This window comes from Ovis canadensis, chromosome X, assembly GCF_042477335.2.
Source record: "Ovis canadensis isolate MfBH-ARS-UI-01 breed Bighorn chromosome X, ARS-UI_OviCan_v2, whole genome shotgun sequence".
In the NCBI taxonomy this organism is placed as follows: domain Eukaryota; kingdom Metazoa; phylum Chordata; class Mammalia; order Artiodactyla; family Bovidae; genus Ovis; species Ovis canadensis.
The window spans coordinates 126,870,200-126,891,730 of NC_091727.1; the positions used below are offsets into that span (position 1 = coordinate 126,870,200).

Consider the following 21,531-nt stretch of genomic DNA (forward strand, 5'->3'; position numbering starts at 1 on the left):
GTTCTTAGTATCCATACAGGCTCATCTTTTTTTACTATGCTCTTTGCACCAGCCTTTACAGGTCAGCATGAATTTAGTTGCATCCTAATTTAATGTATGCTTCAATAAGGCGCTGGATCTTTCCATACCTGTTTCTCACAGTGTGTGTGCTGTCCCTCAGTACAGCTATGAACTTTCAGCCAGGAAAGACTCTTTTGTTCCTTACCTCCTTTCCCATCTTCGTCCTAGCTTGAGTCCACTCCAAAGAGAAGAGAATCCATTTTTAAAAAATTGAAGTATAGTTTATTTACAGTATTGTGTTAGTTTCAGATGTACAATAAAATGATCCAGTTAATTATATATATGTGTGTGTATGTAATTTTCAGATTATTTTCCATCATAGGTTGTTATTAAAGATGCTGAATATAGTTTCCTATGCTGTGTAGTAAACTCTTGTTTCTTATCTACTCTATGTATACTAGTTTGTATCTGTTAATCCCATAGTCTTAATTTATTCCTTCCCTACCTTTTTCCCCTTTGGTAACTATAAGTTTGTTTTCTGTTTTTGTGTCTGTTTCTGTTTTGTATATAGATTCATTTGTATTTTTAGGTTCCATGTATAAGTAATACCACATAATATTTGTTTTTGTTGGACTTACTTCACTTAGTATGATCTCTAAGTCCATCCACATTGCTGCAAATGGCAATATTTTATTCGTTCTTATGGTTGAGTAATATTCTATTATATATATGTATATATATATGTATATCACATATTCTTAAACCAATCATCTGTCAATGGGCACTTGGGTTGCTTCCATGTCTTGGCTATTATAAATAGTGCTGCTGTGTACATTGGGGTATATGCATCTTTTCCAATTAGAGTTTTTCTCTTTTCTGGATATATGCCTGGGAATGGAATTTCTGGATCATATGGCAGCTCTACTTTTAGATTTTTTAAGGAACCTCCCTACTATTTTCCATGTTGGCTGTACAATTAGCATTTCCATCCATAGTACACAAGGGTTCCCTTTTCTGCACACCCAAGAGAGTCCATTTTTAGCAGAGGTGTACACGTGGTTACTAATATAACCAGCTAATTGCTATAATCCAGTTGTTAGGTTAAGGTGATTTTGTTTGGGGAAACTAATGTGAAATCTAAACTGAAGAACAATTGATAAAGGAAAGTGCAAAAAGATGTATTATTGCATCCCAGAGGCAATAGAGTGCAATACAGATAGGCTCTGAAGCCAGAGGACATAGTTTTGACCTGGCAGAGCTACAGTCAACTAGTAATTTTATCTTGGGCAAGACACAACCATTCAGGACCTCGAATCTCTCAGCTGTGTAAATGTTATTATAATATCTACAACCAACAGAAAGGTTGTAAAATTAACTGAGATGACAGAAGGCTAAGAGAAAGTCCAGCAAAGAGTTATTGCTTAATAAGTGAAGTGTGAGTGCATTATGACTATATTTATTACCCTGGGATTAAGTAGAATTGCACCTTAGCTATCTCCGATAGTCTTGCCTTTTATTTTCTTAATTTACATATACAGAAGTTTATTTCTAGTCCTTCTCATGGCAACAGATCCTGGGATTAACTGTCTTCTCAATGGTTTTCTTGTCATGATTTAAATTTCTTTTCTTTTTGTTATGTCCTCAGAAGCAACAGATAAAAGCTAGTTGTTACTGATCGTGTACTGCCCCTTCACACACAATTCATGAAGTTCTCTCTTTGCTATCTCTTCTCCAGCCTCAATAAACCATTCTCTTTCATCTTGCCCTCTCAAGACTAAATCTTACACTTTCATAAAATTGATGCTTTTTTCTCTGTCTTTAATGTCTTTACATCTTTCAGTTGTATATAATGTGATTGAATCTCCTTTGAAGTTCTAAGTTTTGAAGCACCTAGTTATTTTTTTTTTCTGTTGAAATGATGTTTTTACAAAGGTATACCTTGTGTAAGCATATTACTCATTCAGCAGGGAACCCAGACACATTTCTCTTCTATGCTGGCTGCCCTAATTGCAGGCAAAATACTGCAGAAGAAATAACCTTTTGAGCGCTGAACTTGCAAACCTTAATATAAAAGACCCCATTGAAATAGTCTCTACACTGTCACCAAACACTAATGTGTGCCTTTCTTCCTGGGTCAGACAGCAATCTTAGCCATGAATTGAATCTCAACCCCAGTCTCAGTTGTTTAGACTTGTCTTTGAGGCTAGGACAGTCAGGAGAGTGTTGGCAGGGTGTGTCATTGCTGGCACTTCAGCAAAGCTCATCTAGACTGGAAGCATAGTGCACACAGCCACTGGAACTGTATGGAAAACTTTATCAGCAGGAAAAAAAAAAAAAAAACACCTCTTCAGAGATTGTAACTATGGCCACATTCTGGGCAGGCAGGCCTTAAACCCAAACCCAATCCCAGCTTCTTTCCACCATTTATCATTTCTGCTTCCTGTCTTCTGCCTATCTTGCCAAAGCAAAGGGGAAGGCTATGTTCTTGGATGTTAAGCAAGGGAGACATATTTGGGATAAGCTATCAGCATTTTGAGAGCCAAGCCTACATTTGGTAGATGGTGTACATACATAGCACTTGCATGCATGCATGCTAAGTCGCTTCAGTCATGTCTGACTCTATGTGACCCTATGGACTGTAGCCCACCAGGCTTCTCTGTTCATGGGATTCTCTAGGCAAGAATACCGGAGTGGATTGCTGTGCCCTTCTCCAAGGGGATCTTCCAGACCCAGGGATCAAACCCACGTCTCATGTCTCCTGCACTGGCAGGCAGGCTCTTTACCACTAGCACCACTTGGGAAGGCCCTTTCTAGGCTTAGAGTAGCCCAAGTATAAATATCTACCTTCTTTCATTCAACAAACATTTGTTTTGCAACCACTAAGTAAGTACCTGGCACTGTGTTGGTACTGGAGATACGAACAAAACAGGCATGGAACCAGCCCTCGTAGAATTTAATGAGGAAGACAGACATATATCAGATATTGAGATGAGTAAATATGAAATCATAATCATGCCACATGCTATGAAGGAAAGGTGTTATAAAAACCAGTAATTGACAGAGGCTGATCTATTCAGGGAGGTGAAGGAAGACTCAAGACCATCTCTCTGGCCTCAACTCACACCATATTCCTCTTCGCTCTCTGTACCCCCAGGGTTTGGGAGAATTGACTCAAAAGTTCTGGGTATAACTGGCGGCAGTCCTGTCCTCCCAGAATCCATGACTTCTGATCCCACCATGAAACCAGCCACCCTATTTACCCTATTTTATAGAAGTATCTATACTGTCCTTCTTGCATTGTACCTGCTGCATATACTCAAGTTCAGACTTCACTTCTTAAGGAACTGCTTGATCATGTTGTTCCATGTTTACCATTTCTTACCATATTATCTAATCTGAGTTCTGCAGCTTATCTTTAAAGGTCCTCTATCAAACAGTTGGACTCTTCCTTAACTCACTGCTGCTGCTGCTGCTGCTAAGTCACTTCAGTTGTGTCCGACTGTGCGACCCCATAGACGGCAGCCCACCAGGCTCCCCCGTCCCTGGGATTCTCCAGGCAAGAACACTGGAGTGGGTTGCCGTTTCCTTCTCCAATGCATGAAAGTGAAAAGTGAAAGTGAAGTCGCTCAGTAGTGTCCGACTCTTAGCGACCCCATGGACTGCAGCCCACCAGGCTCCTCTGTCCTTGGGATTTTCCAGGCAAGAGTACTGGAGTGGGTCGTCAGTGCCTTCTCCTACCCATCCTTATTTCTCCAACACCAACACACACACTTTCTCCTCTAGACTGGCACTTCTCTTTTTATAATATGCCATGTCCTCCCCACCTTCAGCCCTGTTATATGCCTCTCTTTTTTATATGCAATATTATATTTGTTTCTAAGTGTTCAACATTCATATACATTATGCATTGATCACCAAAACAGTAACCATCTATCACCATGCAAAGTTATTACAATATTATTGACTATATTCCCTATGTGGTACATTATATCTCTGTGACTTATTCTGTAACTGAAAGCTTGTACCCCTTCATTCCCTTTGCCTATTTCACTCATACCCCACCAGGAAGACCCTTGCCTAATGAGACTGATCCAAAAAATATTGCTAAGACTAATGTCAAACAACATGCTGCCTATGTTTTCTTCTACAAGTTTTATGGTATCAGGTCTTATATTTAAGTATTTAACATATTTTTAGTTTAATGCTGTGGGTACACTGGTGGGTAGGGCAGGCCCCAGGCATGGCTGGTTGTGGGACCTGGTGGCTCACGACTGCTATGGGTATACTGGTAGATTGGGCAGTCCCCAGTGGTAATAGGCTAGAGGGAGGATTCCAGAATGGTGCCTACCAGTGCCAGTGTCAGCACAGTAGAGTGAGTTTACAAAAATGGCTGCCACCAGCATCTGTGTTCCCAGTGGAGTCCCAGTTGCCTCCTGCCTCTCTGCTACTCTCAGAGTGGATGAGTCTTTGAACACACCTTCAGCCCTACAGCTGTCCTGAATGTAAACTCCACTGGTTTTCAAAACCAGCTGTTTTGCTCTTCTTCCTGGTGCACAACTCCTGGGCTGAGGGGTCCAATGTGGAGCTTGGACCCCTCGCTCCTCAGGGAGGACATTCATGTTTATATCCCTCTCACCTTGCCAGGAGTGTGGGTCCTGACTAGATGGCAGTCTCCACCCCTTTACCTGTCTCATCGTGTTTCCTTGTTTATATCTTCAGTTGTGGAAAATGTCTTCTGCTAGTCTTCGGGTCACTCTCAGAGGTAGTTGCTCTGTAAGTAGTTTAAGTTTTGGTATGCCCATGGGAGGTGAGTTCAGGATCTTCCTCTGCTGCCATTGTGACCCTACCTCCTGTTATGTGCCTCTCTTAACTCTTACTCCCCACAAGCTTGGAAGAATTTCCTACCCCTCTTTTATCAATTAGGATCCTGCCCATCTTTCAAGACTCTAGCTAAAGTTGCGGCTCTTTTGTTATTATTATTATTTTAATTTTTACAATGTTGTGTTAGTTTCTGCCATACAACAACATGAATGGGCCATAATTATACATATGTCCCTTCTCTCTTGAGCTTCCCTCCCCTCCTCCCACACCCCTCTAGGTCATCACAGAGCACCAGGATGGGCTCCCTGTGTTATACAGCAACTTCTCACCAGCTATGCATTTTACATATGATATGATAGTGTATATATGTTGATTCTACTTTATCCATTCATCCCGCTCTCTCCCTCCCCCTCTTGTGTGGGGGACTTGTGTCCACAAGTCTGTTCTGTACATCTGTGTCTCCATTCCTTCCCTGCATCAATACTATTTTTCTAGATTCTGTATATATGCATTAATATATGGTATTTATTTTTCTCTTTCTAACTTATTTCACTCTGTATAACAGGGTCTAGGTTCATCCATCTCACTAGAACTGACTGAAATTCATTTCTTTTTATGGCTGAGTAATATTCCATTGTATATCTGTATCACATCTTCTTTATTCATTCGTCTATTGATAGACATCTAGGTTTCTTCTGTGTTCTGGCTATAGTAAATAGTGCTGCATGCATCTCATTTAAATAGCCTTACCTGATCATTCTAGTCCTCATTGATCTCCTTGTTTGACCACTTCCAGGGCTTGGTCAGGTTTTAGGAGCAGCAGCAGGAGACCCAGGTTTGATCCCTGGGTCAGGAAGATCCCCTGAAGAAGGAAATGGAAACCCACTCCAGTATTCGTGCCTGGAGAATTCTGTGGACAGAGGAGCCTGGTGGGCTATAGTCTGTGGAGTCACAAAGAGTTGGACACGACTGAGTGACTAACACTTTGACATTTTCACATTATTATATTCACTGTTTTATGAGTCTTGGCTCCTCAACTGGGAAGTTCTATGAGTAAAGGACCATCTTCTTCCTCTTTTGCCCCTAGCATAATACTAAGCATATAACTTATGATGGATTTGCTAAGGAGAAAGAGAGCCACAGTTATGTAAAGCTTTTGGCAAGCACTCAAAAGTGTAGTCCTGCCTAGGGAGGCCGGAGAAATGACTGACCTTACAACTTACTCAACCCAAGCTCATTTATCCAACACATCTCCAGTTAGCCCAGGTGAAAATTTAATCTCTTTTTGTGAAACTGAGATATTTTTGCTAACTTCTTCATGGTAACTGAAACTGGAACCAGTTGTTTAAAAGCAATTTGTCAGTGTTCAAGACATCTGCCATTTTACCTAAGACTCTTGATTTCCATTTCCAAAAAGCAGCAAAATTACACCTCAGACGCCATCTTTGCTGAACCCAGAGATCTTGAGGGAAGTGGTATGTGAGCTATTTCATTTTTTTAACATCATAAAAATCTACCAAATATTCAAAGTTTTCAAAATCAAGGGAAACGAGAGAAAATAACAACTCTAAATATAGATCCTTACATATCAGTCAGGATCTCATTTTCTTTTTGCCCACATTTTCTGCAGAAACACTCCCATCTCCTGGTCATAATGGTAGGAAGGAAACACTGCTAATGCAAAACACTCTTTTAAAAAAATTAAAAATAACTCAATAATTTTTGAGATTGTATGTTCTTGCCTGAACTTCAAAATGTATTGAAACACTTGATCTTTTCATAGCTGTAGAAGAGTTTGACCACCACTAGCAATTCCTTTTCAAAAGTGAATCATTCATGTTCATGAACATGGGACTATCTTAGAGATTTTCTATCCTTGTCTACTGCTCCTCTTCTAAACACCAACTGGAAGCTCTCTTCTTCCATGGAAATTTTCAGGTGGTTTTTGTTCTCTTTCCATCCCCTGTGGTCAGAATTCATCTTCACATCCTTGCTGACAATCCCAGGGCTCCCAGTCCTCTGAAGTCGTCATGTTCCTTCTTGGCATGTCTTTTATGTCTAGAATGTTTCCTTTGGACAGAAAACCCTCAGACAGTGGATGGGACAGCACTGACTTTCATACTGAGTTTAACAAATTAATAGTGATGATTCCTAATTGGCCATCTGGGGTATCCTGTCAAGGTCAATAATGCCCCATCCCGTTGCTGGGCTGGAGGGTTTTTCATGTGTATTATGAGTCTGGTTCTACAATAAAAATAAGAAATTCCCAGTGAAGCATTTCAGAGCAATTATTTCTTCATGGGTGGTTAAAGCCACTCTTCTTTCAGCCTTGTCCTTCTGACTACTTCAAGGGATATACCATGACTGCTCAGAAGCACATTACTGGGTATGCCCATTACTCTCATTAGAATAGACTTCATGAACACTTAGACTTCAACGTTTGTGGAAGTTAATCTGATTTGTTAACTGACACTATAAACAGAGGAAAAAGAAACATCAGAAAGAAGAGTGATGTTAGGCAGAGGAATCATATTCTAACACTACCTACACTGTAAGAATTTCTAAAGTCCAGGTCTCCATGCCCCAGGCAAAGTGAACGTTTGATATAATTATCCAGTTGGTTTAAGCTAATTGTTGGAATGACTCCATCCACTTTTTCCTTGTTTTTGGCTATTAAAATCAGACCCACGTCTTCTGCTCCCACCAGGTAGTCCAGTCCTCTTTGGATGGGACCAGGAAGCCAAAGTGGTATTCATGGAAAGAAGAAGGACCCTAAACTGATTGCTTTTTGTTTCCACGTTGACCAGGCAGTAAACAATGGTAGATCACTAAGTTTCCTTTTTCCATCCTGCTTGTTATTTTCCATTTTTGAAGGTGGTAGCACAGGACTCTATTTGGGTACTTGAATTTTTACCACTCAACTTTATGACTATGTAATTTGCACTGCCTCCCATAGGAGCAGTTACCTGTCCTCTCATGCATTACTTTAAGCAAAGAGAGAAAAAGAGGTTTAGTTAAAATGCAGACTCCTTTTCTAAATAAAAATGAAAAGGGAGAAGGTACTAGCATAATGATGAGAGAATCTAATCATTAGTTTAGAAGGAATGAGCTGAAGGAATCTGTCTGCAGCCATTTTTATTTTTTGGTGTCTCCAGGACCCTGGCTTTGGAAATGAAATTATTCCCTTTCTATGTGTGGACATAAATTTTCTCTGTTAGGCTTCATTTTTAAAAAAATACAGGTGGTTTCTTTTGTTAAATGTATTGCACACTTGTGCGTGTGTGCTTAGTCACTCAGTCATGTCTGACTCTTTGCAACCCCATAGACTGTAGCCCACCAGGCTCCTCTGTCCATGGGATTCTCCAGGCAATAATACTAGAGTGGGTAGCCATGCTTTCCTCCAGGGAATCTTCCTGACCCAAGGATCAAACCCACGTCTCCTGTGTCTCCTGCATTGCAGCTGGATTCTTTACCCTCTGAGCCATTGGGAAGCACACTTGTGAAGGTTCCTTAAGTTGGGTTTTCCCCACGTGTGGGCTACTCTTGAGAAGAAGAAAGAAGAAATGGAAGGAAAGGATAGGAAGAAGAGGGAGGGTGGATAATAGCTAACACATATAACACAGTGTGCTAGGCACTGTCCTAAGCTCTTTGCATATACTAATTCATTTCATCCTTACCACCATATGGGTAGGTATTATTGTCTCCATTTTATAAAGAAGGAAACTGAAGCACAGATGGGTTCATTCATGTGCTTAAAGTCACACAGGTGAGAAGGGGCAGAGTCAGGATTTGGACCAGGCGGTCTGACTCCAGGCTGTTTTCTTTGCCATTATTACTATGCTGCCTCTCAGGTTGAGGGTGTGAAGCAACTTCAGGGACTCTTGAAGTCTGAGGCTACTGAGAGTAGCAGACTTCGTGATTTCTCTGTTCCCAAGGGCCACATATACTAACACTTCCAAAAGAGTCATTGGGACTCCCCTGGGATGTAAAGACCCCATTTCTAACCATAAACGTTGATCTGTTTAATCACATCTCCATTGAAAGAGCAGAATGTGGGTCATGGGCCATGTCTAACTAAGTTTCATTATTCCCTCTTTTATGATGCCTTCCTGCAAACACATGCACATTCTCACAGTACATTAAAAAAAAAAAAACAGACATTTCTGATTTTTCTGGATAATACTTTTGTACTCCCCTTCTGATTTGGCTTGCCACTGGTGGCAGGAGTTCCCTCCTTGTCTGTGTCTTAGTTTCTCAAGCAGGTATTTTGTTTAAAGTGCTAAGAGCTTAAAATTGACAGCTCCAACAATTAAGTGCTTTATTTGACAGCAAGGTATTTTCTTAAAAAAAAAAAAAAAAAGGACTGTCCAGGAGTAATGGATAAAGAAGACGTGGTACATGTACAGTGGAATATTACTCAGCCATTACAAAGAATGAAATAATGCCATTTGATGCAACGTCGATGGACTTAGAGATTGTCATACTGAGTGAAGTAAGTCAAAGAAAGATATATGACATCCCTCATATGTGGAATCTAAAAAGAAATGATACAAATGAACTCATTTACAAAACAGAAACAGATTCACAGACGTAGAGAATGAGCTTATGCTTCCCAGCGGGGAAGGGTAGGGGGAAGGGATGGTTAGGGAGTTTAGGATGGGCATGTGCACACTGCTATATTTAAAATGGATAACCAACAAGGACAGCTCAAACAATTAGTATAGTACGGGGAACTCTGCTCAATGTTATGTCTCAGCCTGGATGGGAGTGGGGTTTGGGGGAGAATGAATATATGTATATGTATGGCTGAGTCCCTTCACTGTTCATCTAAAACTGTCACACCATTGTTTGTTAATGGGCTATACCCCAATACAAAATAAGTTTTTAAAAAATGACTGTCCACCTTATGAGATACTAGAGCACACTTGCTCCCTCACCAATGAATTTATAGAATTAGATATTTGGCAGTAGCTCCCCACCCCGCTCCCCAACCAAGTCTTCTGCTTCCATTCTCTTTTCATCTCCAGCTTGGGTGTTGAGCACTGGTTATAAAGTGCCCCACCAAGGAACCTGGTACATAGTTACCTGGAGATTTTACGATCAGTTTTTTCCCTCTACTTACTCCCACTTTTCCTCAAAAACCCGTAGTTATTGCCTTGATTCTGCTGATTTCAACGTGTTCCTTGGAAAATACAGAGATCAGTTTTCCTTGTCATGGAGATCATTTCCCCTTGTCTTGGAAATTCATTTATAATTTCTATTTGCCTTATGATTAGAGTAACCATGGAATTTATCATCCCAACCAAGACACTTTTGAAAGTGAAAGAAGCAATCTTAACAATTATGCCTGCCAGCAAAACAGACATAAAACTGAGCTGTCCCAGATAAATGAGAATCTATGGGCACCCTATTTGTGATGAGTGTGGTTCAGAAGTGGCCACATGCTGGCGTAGTTTTGCTGTCTGAGGTTTATCTTCATGGGTATCTCATAATCTCATTGTACACTTAGTCCTTTTGAGAATACAAGGTTTACTTCTGTGACCTGCTCTGACCAATCAGAGATTAATAAGAGCAATGAGAGTTATAAACAGTCTGAATTTTAGCCTAGCTCTTGACCATTTTTCAAATGCTTGTTCTCCATTTCTCTCATTACCAGAAAGCCAAGCCATTCCATCTCCATAGGGTACCACTCAGAGTATAATTGAGGTTTGAATAAACAACACATGTGGCTTTTAAGGTTAAATGAATATTGTTTGACATACAGTACACTAGAGTTGTTTTTCATTTTGGTTTTAAAAATTGGTTAAAATTACATCTTGGTGCTTCTCGGAATTAACTAGGATCCATCTGTCTCCATTAGAATCACTGGTTGTTTTTTTTTTAAGCCTTGGCTGAAAAAAGAAGCTTCCTCTTACTCAAGATAATTTGTCCAGTGAATTAAGGAAAAAGGCAAAGGAATAGGTTTTGGGGGGCTTTGGTGCCTACTTTTTTCTTTTATGTCCTTGTCTCTTAGATACATCTAAGGTGAAATATTTAAGATTGTAAATGGACAAACCTATTTTCAGCTCTCTAGATAGACCCCACCCCAGTCTAAAACACCACTGATGTGAACATCTAAGAAGATAATTCAAATTTAACTATTTAGCTTTGTTTTATATATAGAATAATTAAAATGTTGAAACCTTTAGGGGCTACTTATAGAATATTCTAGGCTTCCCAAGTAGCTCAGTGATAAAGAATCTGCCTGCCAAGTAGGAGACGAGGGTTGATTCCTGGGTTAGGAAGATTGCTTGGAGAAAGGAATGGCAACCCACTCCAGTGTTGTTGACCTGGAGAATCCCATGGATAGAGTAGCCTGGTGGGCTTCAGTCCATGGGGTTGCAAAAGAGTCAGACATGACTGAGCGACTAAACAGCAGCAACAGTAGAGCATTCTAGCGTAGAGAATGCCATCTTGAAGATTTTGAAAGCCCAAAGGCAACAAAAATACCAGTAGTTTGTAGTTCCTAGTTGAGAATACAGACATGAACACACACACACACACACACACACACACACACACACACACCCCACAAGTAATGGCTCTAGTAGTTTTAAATGAAGAGAAATCGTTCAAATTTAGGTACATATAACTGTCTGCAAATGCTTAGGTGGTTATGCCACATTCATCTGAACTGGGATTACAGCATATTTAATAGTCTGCATGATAATTGACTTGTCTCATTGCTTTGCCATCTTGCCTCTCTGCTTATTTAAAAGGGACTGTATGCTTCTATATTGCTTTAAGATTCTGTCTGGACTATTAAGTATTTAAAGACACTCTTTAAAAGCCTTTTTAAGACTCTAGGGTCTAAGTGTAATAACTTGAACTTCTTAGAAGGTCATACTGAATAAACATTTCATGTCAATACCAATCATTAAATCTACATTTAAAAAGGACATATGATGAGGAGAGCTACTCTCTCATTTTTCTTTTCTAATTTGTTCTCTTTTGGCTGCTTCAGTTCGGCTTGAAACCACCTACTGTAGCATTTACATTTTGTTTTGCCATTTTGCTGGCAAATCTTTCCTGGTTTCAAATCTTCTCTCTGGTCCCATATTTTCATTTGGCTCAGGACATGACTTTGACCCAGCACTGCCAGCCAAAATGTAACAAGTAAATCCAAGTGCATCCCCACTCAGTCACTGTCAAGAGCAGTGTCATACCCCAGCTCTCCTGACTTGCAACCCAAGAATCATTTTATACTTTCTCCTTTGCCTTTCTCTTCCATTATCAAATCTTCCCTCAGGGTCTTATCATTTACATGTTATCTGCAGTAGTATGATTCACCCCTTCTTTGCTGTTTTCTCAGTTCTCATGGCCTATTACGTATTACTACAACAGCCTCCTGGTTGGCCTCCCAGATTCTACTTGCTCCCCAACCGGTCAACACCCCCTTGCCAGGATAAGCTTCCACAAATATTACTTTTACCATCGACACCTCTACATAAAAATTGGTAACACGATCAAATGTGAATGCTTTAGTCTCTTTTTGAAGTTTCACGAGAATTATTTACAACCCTGTTATCTCAACAACCCATCCCCCTCTCTCCCTCCTTTTTTCTCTCTCCACCGGCCCCATTTCTCTTGTTTCACTTCTGAAGCTTCCACTCAAGCCACACCTTGCTTGCTGTGTCCACTATGTGACTTTCTATTTCCAAAACTCCAATCCTTTGCAAATGCCATTTCCTCCAGTTGGCAATCCCTTCTGCCCATGTGACTGTCTGTTTATAACCTGCAGTTGTGTTTAGTTGCTCAGCCATGTCCAACTCTTTTGTGACCCCATGGACTGTAGCCTGCCAGGCTCCTATATCCATGGGATTCCCAGCTAAGAATACTGGAGTGGGTTGCCCTTTTCTTCTCCAGGGGATCTTCCTGACCCAGGGATTGAACCCTGCATTGCAGGTGGATTCTTTACTTCTAAGCCACCAGGGAAGCCCTTATACCCTGCAATATCTACTTCTAAAAACGTGACTTAACAATTCTTTGGGAATGGTTTCCATCATTACATCTGACTGTCCACTCCACACAGTTGAGCAGAAAGTGAAGAGGAACTAAAAAGCCTCTTGATGAAAGTGAAAGTGGAGAGTGAAAAAGTTGGCTTAAAGCTCAACATTCAGAAAACGAAGATCATGGCATCTGGTCCCATCACTTCATGGGAAATAGATGGGGAAACAGTGGAAACAGTGTCAGACTTTATTTTGGGGGGCTCCAAAATCACTGCAGATGGTGATTGCAGCCATGAAATTAAAAGACGCTTACTCCTTGGAAGAAAAGTTATGACCAATCTAGATAGCATATTCAAAAGCAGAGACATTACTTTGCCGACTAAGGTCCGTCTAGTCAAGGCTATGGTTTTTCCTGTGGTCATGTATGGATGTGAGAGTTGGACTGTGAAGAAGGCTGAGCGCCGAAGAATTGATGCTTTTGAACTGTGGTGTTGGAGAAGACTCTTGAGAGTCCCTTGGACTGCAAGGAGATCCAACCAGTCCATTCTAAAGGAGATCAGCCCTGGGATTTCTTTGGAAGGAATGATGCTAAAGCTGAAACTCCAGTACTTTGGCCACCTCATGCAAAGAGTTGACTCATTGGAAAAGACTTTGATGCTGGGAGGGATTGGGGGCAGGAGAAGAAGGGGACGACCGAGGATGAGATGGCTGGATGGCATCACTGACTCGATGGACGTGAGTCTGAGTGAACTCCAGGTGTTGGTGATGGACAGGGAGGCCTGGCGTGCTGTGATTCATGGAGTTGCAAAGAGTCGGACACGACTGAGCAACTGAACTGAACTGAACTGAACTGAAGCATATATATTCCATTTCCCTTTCCAGCTGTTACTCTGTTTGTGTGTTTAGGTTCATCTTATTTCCATATTGGTTACCTGTCACCTCCAAACAGGTTGTAAATGTCTTAAGGGAAGGGTCCAGCCCTGATTTCCCTTCTCCTTCTGACTTAGTATCAAGTTCTCTACCCAAGAAGCATTTGATATATGTTAACTGACTTTGGGGAGTTACTTTTTTCTTTTCTAAAAATGTTATTGAAGGTGATTTACAGTTGATTTACAATGTTGTGCTAATTTTTGCTATACAGCAAAGTGATTCAGTTATAGTCATGGCTCAGATGGTAAAGGATCCACCTGCAATGCAGGAGACCTGGGTTCAATCCCTGAGTTTGGAAGATCCACTGGAAGAGGAACCCATTCCAGTATTGTTGCCTGGAGAATCCCATGGACAGAGGAGTCTGGCAGGCTACAGTCCATAGGGTCACAGAGTCGTACATAACTGAGCAACTAAGCACAGCACAGCACATATTCCTTTTCACATTCTTTTCATGGTTTATCTTAAGATATTGGATATAGTACCCCATGATATACAGTAAAACTTTTTTGTTTATCCACCCTATATACACTGTTTGTATCTGCTAATCTCAAAATCCCAATCTTTCTGTCCCCTAGCCCCCTCTGCCTTGGCAACCACAAGTCTGCTCCCTGTCTGTGAATCTATTTCTGTTTCATAAATATGTTTATTTGTGTTGCATTTTATATTCCACATAACAGTGATATCGTATGGTATCTGTCTTCCTCTTTCTGACTTATTTTGCTTACTGATAATCTCTAGGTCCATCCATGTTGCCACAAATGGCATGATTTCATTCTTATTTTATGACTGAGTAATATTCCATTGTATATGTGTACCTCATCTTCTTTATCCATTCATCTGTTGATGGGCATTTAGGTTGTTTCCATGTCTTGACTATTGTAAATAGTGCTGCTATGAACATAGGGTTTCATGTATATTCTCAAATTATAGCTTTATCTAGGTAAATGCCCAAGAGTAAGATTGCTGGATCATATGGCGACTATATTTTTAGTTTTTTGAGGAACCTCCATACTGGTTTTTATAGTGGCTGCACCAATTTACATTCCCATCAACTGTATAAGAGGGTTCCCTTTTCTCTACATCCTCTCCAACATTTAATATTTGTAGACTTTTTAATGATGGCCATTATGACTTAGGCATTATTTTTTGATGTAAACAAAGGTGAAAGCATCTTCACTTTTACAAGGTTACTTATGGTTTCCAAAGAGTCTGCATGTGGTCTTTGTCTGCCATCTTTACTCAGACATGGAATAACCAGGAAGAGATAAGTATGCTATTGGCTAAGCACTTAATTCTGTATGTTTGAAGTTCAATTCAGTGCATAAATTGAGCATCTGATGTGTACCAGATCACTGACCCCCACCCCAGAGCTTCTGACTTACTAGGTATGGGGTGGGATCCAAAATTTTGCATTTCTAACAAGTTCCCAATTTATGCTGATGTTGCTGATCTGGAGACCACACTTTGAGAACCAGTGATGTAGGCAACACAGAGGGAGGTCTAAGACATGGTCTCTAGGGATTTGCATTCTCTTTAGGGAAACGAGGCAGGCTCAGGAAACATTTAACAGCAGAAAATATTGTAAAGTGTTTTAGTATTCATTCATTCAAGAAATTGAGTAAGTATAACTACATGCCCAGCCCTGGTCTAGGTGCTGGGGTTGGTTACATCAGGGAACATGATAGACAAAAACCCTTGTTCTCATAGGAGAATTTTAGTGGGAGAAAGCAGACAAGAAATAAAATACATATACCACAAGATACTCTTGAGTCTTAGAATGGAAAATCAAAGATGGTGGTAAGAAGTATCAGAGGGTATTTGAAATTTTAAATAGGTGGTCAGAGAAGATCTCCTAATTCCATCATTTGATGAGTATTTATTGAGTGACTGTTATGTATCAGGTACTGTTATAGATCATGGTGATACATCCATGAATAATAAACAGGACAGGTCCTTATAGAATGAATACACTTATTTGGGAGCAGGGAAATCTGGAATTCGGGGTGTTAGCTCTCGTCAACTGATTATGTGAGTGAATGGCTCCTTGCCCTCTCTGAGCCTTGGTTTCTCCACTTGTTAAATGGAACTGTTGGACAAAATTTCAAAATAGATGAAGTCCTATACATCTCTAAGGCTACAGGATGCTAAGTCCTTTATTGTGCAGTCGCTAAGTCATGTTTGACTATTTGCAACCCCCTGTCCTCCACCATCTCCTGGAGTTTGCTCAAGTTCAAGTTCAAGTTGGTAATGCTATCTAACCATCTCATCCTGTGCCTCTACTCCTTTCGCCTTCAATCTTTCCCAGGATCAAGGTCTTTTCCAATTAGTCGGCACTTCACATCAGGTGGCCAAAGTACTGGAGCTTCAGCTTCAGCATCAGTCCTTCCAATGAATATTCAGGACTGATCTCCTTTAGGATTGACTGATTTGGATCTCCTTGCAGTCCAAGGGACTCTCAAGAGGCTTCTCCAGCATCACAATTTGAAAATACCAATTCTTTGGCACTCAGCCTTCTTTATTGTCCAACTCTCACATCTGTACATAACTACTAGAAAAACCTCAGTTTTGATTATAAGGACCTAAGTCCTTTAGGCAGTAAGAAATATGTAAGAGTATTAGAAGAAGGCTTTGTAGAAGAGGAAAAACTGAATGTTTTTCATAGTCATACAGGAGTTCTGAGGTATGGGAGATGGGAAGGTAATTTCAGAAGAATAATATGAGCAGAACCATGGAAGCAAGAATGGGAGCCACAGGTTCACTGAAGAGTAATGAGGTCAAAGAGATTTCATTGTAGAGTAGCTAAGATAATTGGATAGGAGGTAGATGCTCAGTAAAGATGAGGTGGGGGCTGATTATAGAGAGTCTTACATGGGAACCTACTGAGGATATTTTTTTTGATCAGGAAACAATACCATTATATAGTCAAAGTAGTGTTTTAGGAAGATAAACCTAGAAATCACAGTTAGGTCTTCAACATTCATAATTTTTTTCCAAGAGATGATCTTTGAATCATGGAGGGTTAAAGCCATGCTTTGTTTTATGTTACTGCTCAATGATAATATTGGTATCAAATGAATTTTGAGGTCTTTTTCCAGCCCTAAACCAGTAAATGTACTTGAACCAGTAACATGTTACTCATTAGAGTTAGGTTTTGAAAGTTTGGGAGATTAATTAGAATAGAAAATTCTTAATGTTTATATATTTTTGTATTCCTTGTTATCCCATGAGATATATGATTGAATAGATATTGGGTTTATTTTCAACCAGGTTCTCTCTCTCTCTCTCTCTCTCTCTCTCTCTCTCTCACACACACACACACACACACACACACACAAATAGTACTCATTTAGAGTGATGCAAATATCTCTAAGCTCTTCCCATCTGCTTATTTGGACATAGATAACACAAGGCAATATTTTTGGAGATTATTCTCTTATTTTTTTATATTTAATTAGCTGAGGGATATCCATATCTGTTGTGCATTTGTCTTTCTCAAGGCTGAAAGTAGAATCTTTATCCTAAAAGCAATTAGTCTAGAAGGAACTAAAATGATAAGGGTTCACTGTTCAAAACTTGGGTCGTGGAGACTCAGAGAAAGGTGTCTCAGGCAAAAATAGAAGATATGGGTTGTGTAAACACTCTGACCACAGCAAGTTTTACATTAACTTTCAGATCAAGTTATACCTTCTTAGAGACATAATGGTGAATTTAACAAATCATGACAGACCAAATTCACAAAGCTCTCATTCTTTAAGGATAGTTTAAACACAAGTTGAATATGACCTGTAAAATACTTAACTGTCTTTGGAATAAAATAAGCAGAAGTGACAATGATGGCTATATTACAGTGGAAAGTGATGATTTTCCTTTTCATTTTCCAAATTCTGTCTAATATTGCTGGATGGTCTATTTTAGAAAGTGGCAACTTTCTTTGAAGTTGTCTTGAAAAATGAGGCACACCCTGGCAGAAGTCTTTCAGCGTTGCTGTTCAAAGAACAGCCATAATGGCTACAATGTCTAAAGAACTTTGGGATCATAGAACCCAAAGGATTACTGGGTCACAAGGATGACATTTTTCCCTTCTATGTATATATGATTCTTTATTTCTTTTTAATAAACAGGGGATGGAGAATTGTCATGGGAACATTCTGATGGTGATATCTTCAGGCAACCTGCCAACAGAGAAGCAGTAAGTATGAATAGCTCAAATAATTCAAGACTTCACAGCATCAGGCCAGACTGCCCTCCCTCCATGGCTACTGTCCCAGCGAAAAAAGGACCTATCTCTAACACCATTTTTCATCCCTGTCCTCGGAAATTTGAATGCCATCATCACCAACCAGGAACCATTTAAGTGTGTTGTGTAATTGGTAACCGAGGCCAGGACATGAATACAAAAAAATCATAGCCCAGCCTTTAGGCACTCTTCATCTAAATTAGAAGTCATCCTTTTGGGATGACTTGCCAAATATTTGTCTTCTATAAGGAAGGCAAATCACTACCCCTAGCTCAACAGTGAGGACCTTCTGTGGGATTGCAAGCTAGGTCAGCCCATCCTTTGGGCATAGGTACCTTGGACATGTTCACATAAACCCTTCCCTAAGTCGTAGGCTCTCAGTCATACAGCTGGAAGAGAGGAAGGGTAGCAGCCAGATTCCCTTTCTCTACCTGCAGCATCTTCTCATTTCCCCTCTTGGTGCTAATCTCAGAATAACTCTTAGGAGTGGTCATCTCTATGTATAGTTGTAGCATCTCTTATTCCTTTTTATTTTGAAATAATTAACAAGAAAGAAACCCTCCAATAAATATATGTTTAAGTACAGTGACACTCCAGTTCTCTGAAAATCAGAAAAGGAGATGGTCCAGTTCGAATGATCTATCATATTTTGGGACTTTATATATAGAGAGTCCATATGGGATTGTATGAAATCATGAGTGTGCAACTTTTGAAAATGGTAAAGCATTATAGAATTTAAAGAATCTTTAATTTAATAAAAAATGTACAAAAAGTACAAAATGAACCAAGGCATTCATTGCACATAAATGGGCATTCATCATACCCTTGTACAATAGAGGTATTTGTGCTCAGTCGCTTCAATCGTGTCTGACTCTTTGCGGCCCCATGGACTGTAGCCCACCAGGCTCCTCTGTTCATGAGATTTCCCAGGCAAGAGTACTGGAGTGGCTTGCGATTTCCTCTTCCAGGGGATCTTCCTGACCCAGGGATCAAACCCACATCTCTTGTGTCTTCTGCATTGGCAGGTGGATTCTTTACTGCTAGCGCCACCTGGGAAGCCCACAGTAGAAGTAAACAGAGCAGTCAATGTAGAATGATTTTCATAAAAGCAAGACAAAAGGAGACAACCTGCAGGCTATCTCTAGGGGCTTGGTTAAATAAACCCAGCCTATGGGACATCACGGAGAAGGCGATGGCGCCCCACTCCAGTGTTCTTGCCTGGAAAATCCCATGGACAGAGAAGCCTGGTGGGCTGCAGTCCATGGGGTCGCTAAGAGTCGGACACGACTGAGCAACTTTGTTTTCACTTTTCACTTTCCTGCATTGCAGAAGGAAATGGCAACCCACTCCAGTGTTCTGGCCTGGAGAATCCCAGGGATGGGGGAGCCTGGTGGGCTGCCATCTATGGGGTCGCACAGAGTCGGACACGACTGAAGTGACTTAGCAGCAGCAGCATGGAACATCATACATTTGTTAAAAAGAATGTGGTACTGAATATCAAAATGCAGTAAAGTGGAGGGAGTGCCAAGATATAGTCTGAAAACAAACATTCAGGATACAATGTATACTGTCATTTACTTCTGTAAAAATTGTCTGTGCATATATGTAAATGCATACTAAAAAATCTAGAAGATCACATACCAAGGTGTTAAGAGTGATATTCTCAAAGGGGTGCAAGTGGGCAGGAGGAAAGGTGTGTGCGTGATCTATGCTCAGTCATTTCAGTTGTGTCCAACTCTTTGAGACTCCATGGACTATAGCCCACCAGGCTTCTCTGTCCTTGGGATTCTTGAGGCAAGGATACTGGAGTGGGTTGCCATGCCCTCCTCCAGGGGCTCTTCCCAATGCAGGGATCGAACCAGTGCCTCTTAGGTCTCCTTCATTGGCAAGTGGGTTCTTTAACACTAGCGCCACCTTTGTGTTGTATCTTCTGTATTATTTGATATATTTCAATGAGCATGAATTAGTTTTGTAATAAATTTAAATGATTTTGAAAACTTTAGGAATTAGTTCTCAACAGATATTGTATATAAGGTAAGGAATTACAGGTCAGGCCCAAGAATCGTGAGGGTACAGAGAAGGTGTTGATCCAGGACCTAATAAAATAATGAGTACCAACACAACATCTCAGTGTGGCTAAGGCCACCACATGTGCCACTTCTGACTTCATGTCCCCAGGTTGCCAACACCCTCAGCAGTGAGATTAAAGGATTTGCATTTATTTTATTGCCTAATCGTATTCTTTTCAAGACACTCCTGTTTCCGAATGAGTGGAGAAGGATTTGTGGGTGGAGTGGAGAATACTCTGGATGTTTCGAAAAAACAGCACTCCTGCAAGAGAGCGGGCTTTTCAGCTTGCAGTTTCCTATAGACCCCAAGGAAGAATTTTCTCCATCCAGCGATAATACCAGCTTTATACTAAGTGAGATTCCTTCCAGATCCTGATAGGAGAGGATATCAGTCTCCCTATTCTGTGTTGTGAACTTCACTTTTTTCTCAGCCCCAATTTTTTTTTTTTTTATCATGGTATGAAATTGAGAGTGGCTAAGTTAGTCACTGCCAACCACATGCCATTCTAAGCCAAATTTAGGTCTCAGTCACCTTAAGCTGGGTGCCTTAGCCCCCAACACTAAGCACTGTGGCCCACTCGGTGGTTTTGCTGGTAATGCCATTAATTTTCATTTCTTCTTGACTTCATCACAGGCTAGCCCCACCTCCATCATTGTATTTCAGCCTCGTTTCATTGTTCTTCTTAAACTGCTAGTCACAGGACTGGACTTAATCCAATACTTCCCATAGCAAAAAAGGTCAGATATAGAAGGCAGGACCTTGACAGAGTTATAAATTTTCAAAGGAGGTCAAGACCTATCTTTAGAAACAAATATTTGGGCCTGGTAGGACAGAATGTCCAGATGGTTCCACTTTATTATAAATAAATATTTTACTTTGTTCTACAAGGGATAGATACTGTGGGATATGATTTAAATAATAAATAGCATCTGTGGTAACAGAAAAGTATGTACCTGGCACATAGTAGGCACCCAATAAATATATGCTGAATGAATGGGCATGGAAGGTGGAGTGAAATGTATGTGTGCATGTTGTAAAGATGGAGGGCGGACCATTCTTTAATGTTGATTCATAGGAGTTTCTCCCAAATCAGAGAGAAATTCTTCAAACTTATTAGAAGGTAAGAGAATCCCTTCTGAATACCTTTTGCAGGCCCATGGGAGGGAAAGAAGGGCAACCGTAACAACACATTTCCTTCTTTGTGGATTTTGGGTTCTTTTTTTCTTTTTTTCTTTTCTTTTTTTTTTTTTTTTTTTTTGGCATTGCACTGTGTGGCTTGTAGGATCTTAGTTCTCTGACAAGGCATGGAACCCGTGCCCCTTGCATTGGAAGCTTGGAGTCCTAACCACTGGACTGTCAGGGAAGTCCCAACAACACATTTCTGATTCAGTAGACGGTGCTCTTTAGTAGACTGTTCCTATTCCCTGGGAACCATCACAACCTTGGGTTAACAGAAACAGAGCTGATTGGTTTATTTTGCCAAGT

The 21,531-nt window shown here is 40.4% G+C and overlaps 1 protein-coding gene across 9 annotated transcripts in view; it reads left to right on the forward strand.

Annotated features, from left to right (window-relative positions):
* Positions 1 to 21,531, forward strand: part of CHRDL1 (chordin like 1) — a 142,742-nt gene that overhangs the window by 99,686 nt on the left and 21,525 nt on the right. For all 9 annotated transcript variants that reach the window (XM_070290914.1, XM_070290917.1, XM_070290920.1 and 6 more), the window contains exon 7: positions 17,861 to 17,928. In XM_070290914.1, coding sequence (XP_070147015.1) covers positions 17,861 to 17,928 — 68 coding nt within the window. The remainder of the gene's footprint in view (positions 1 to 17,860; positions 17,929 to 21,531) is intronic.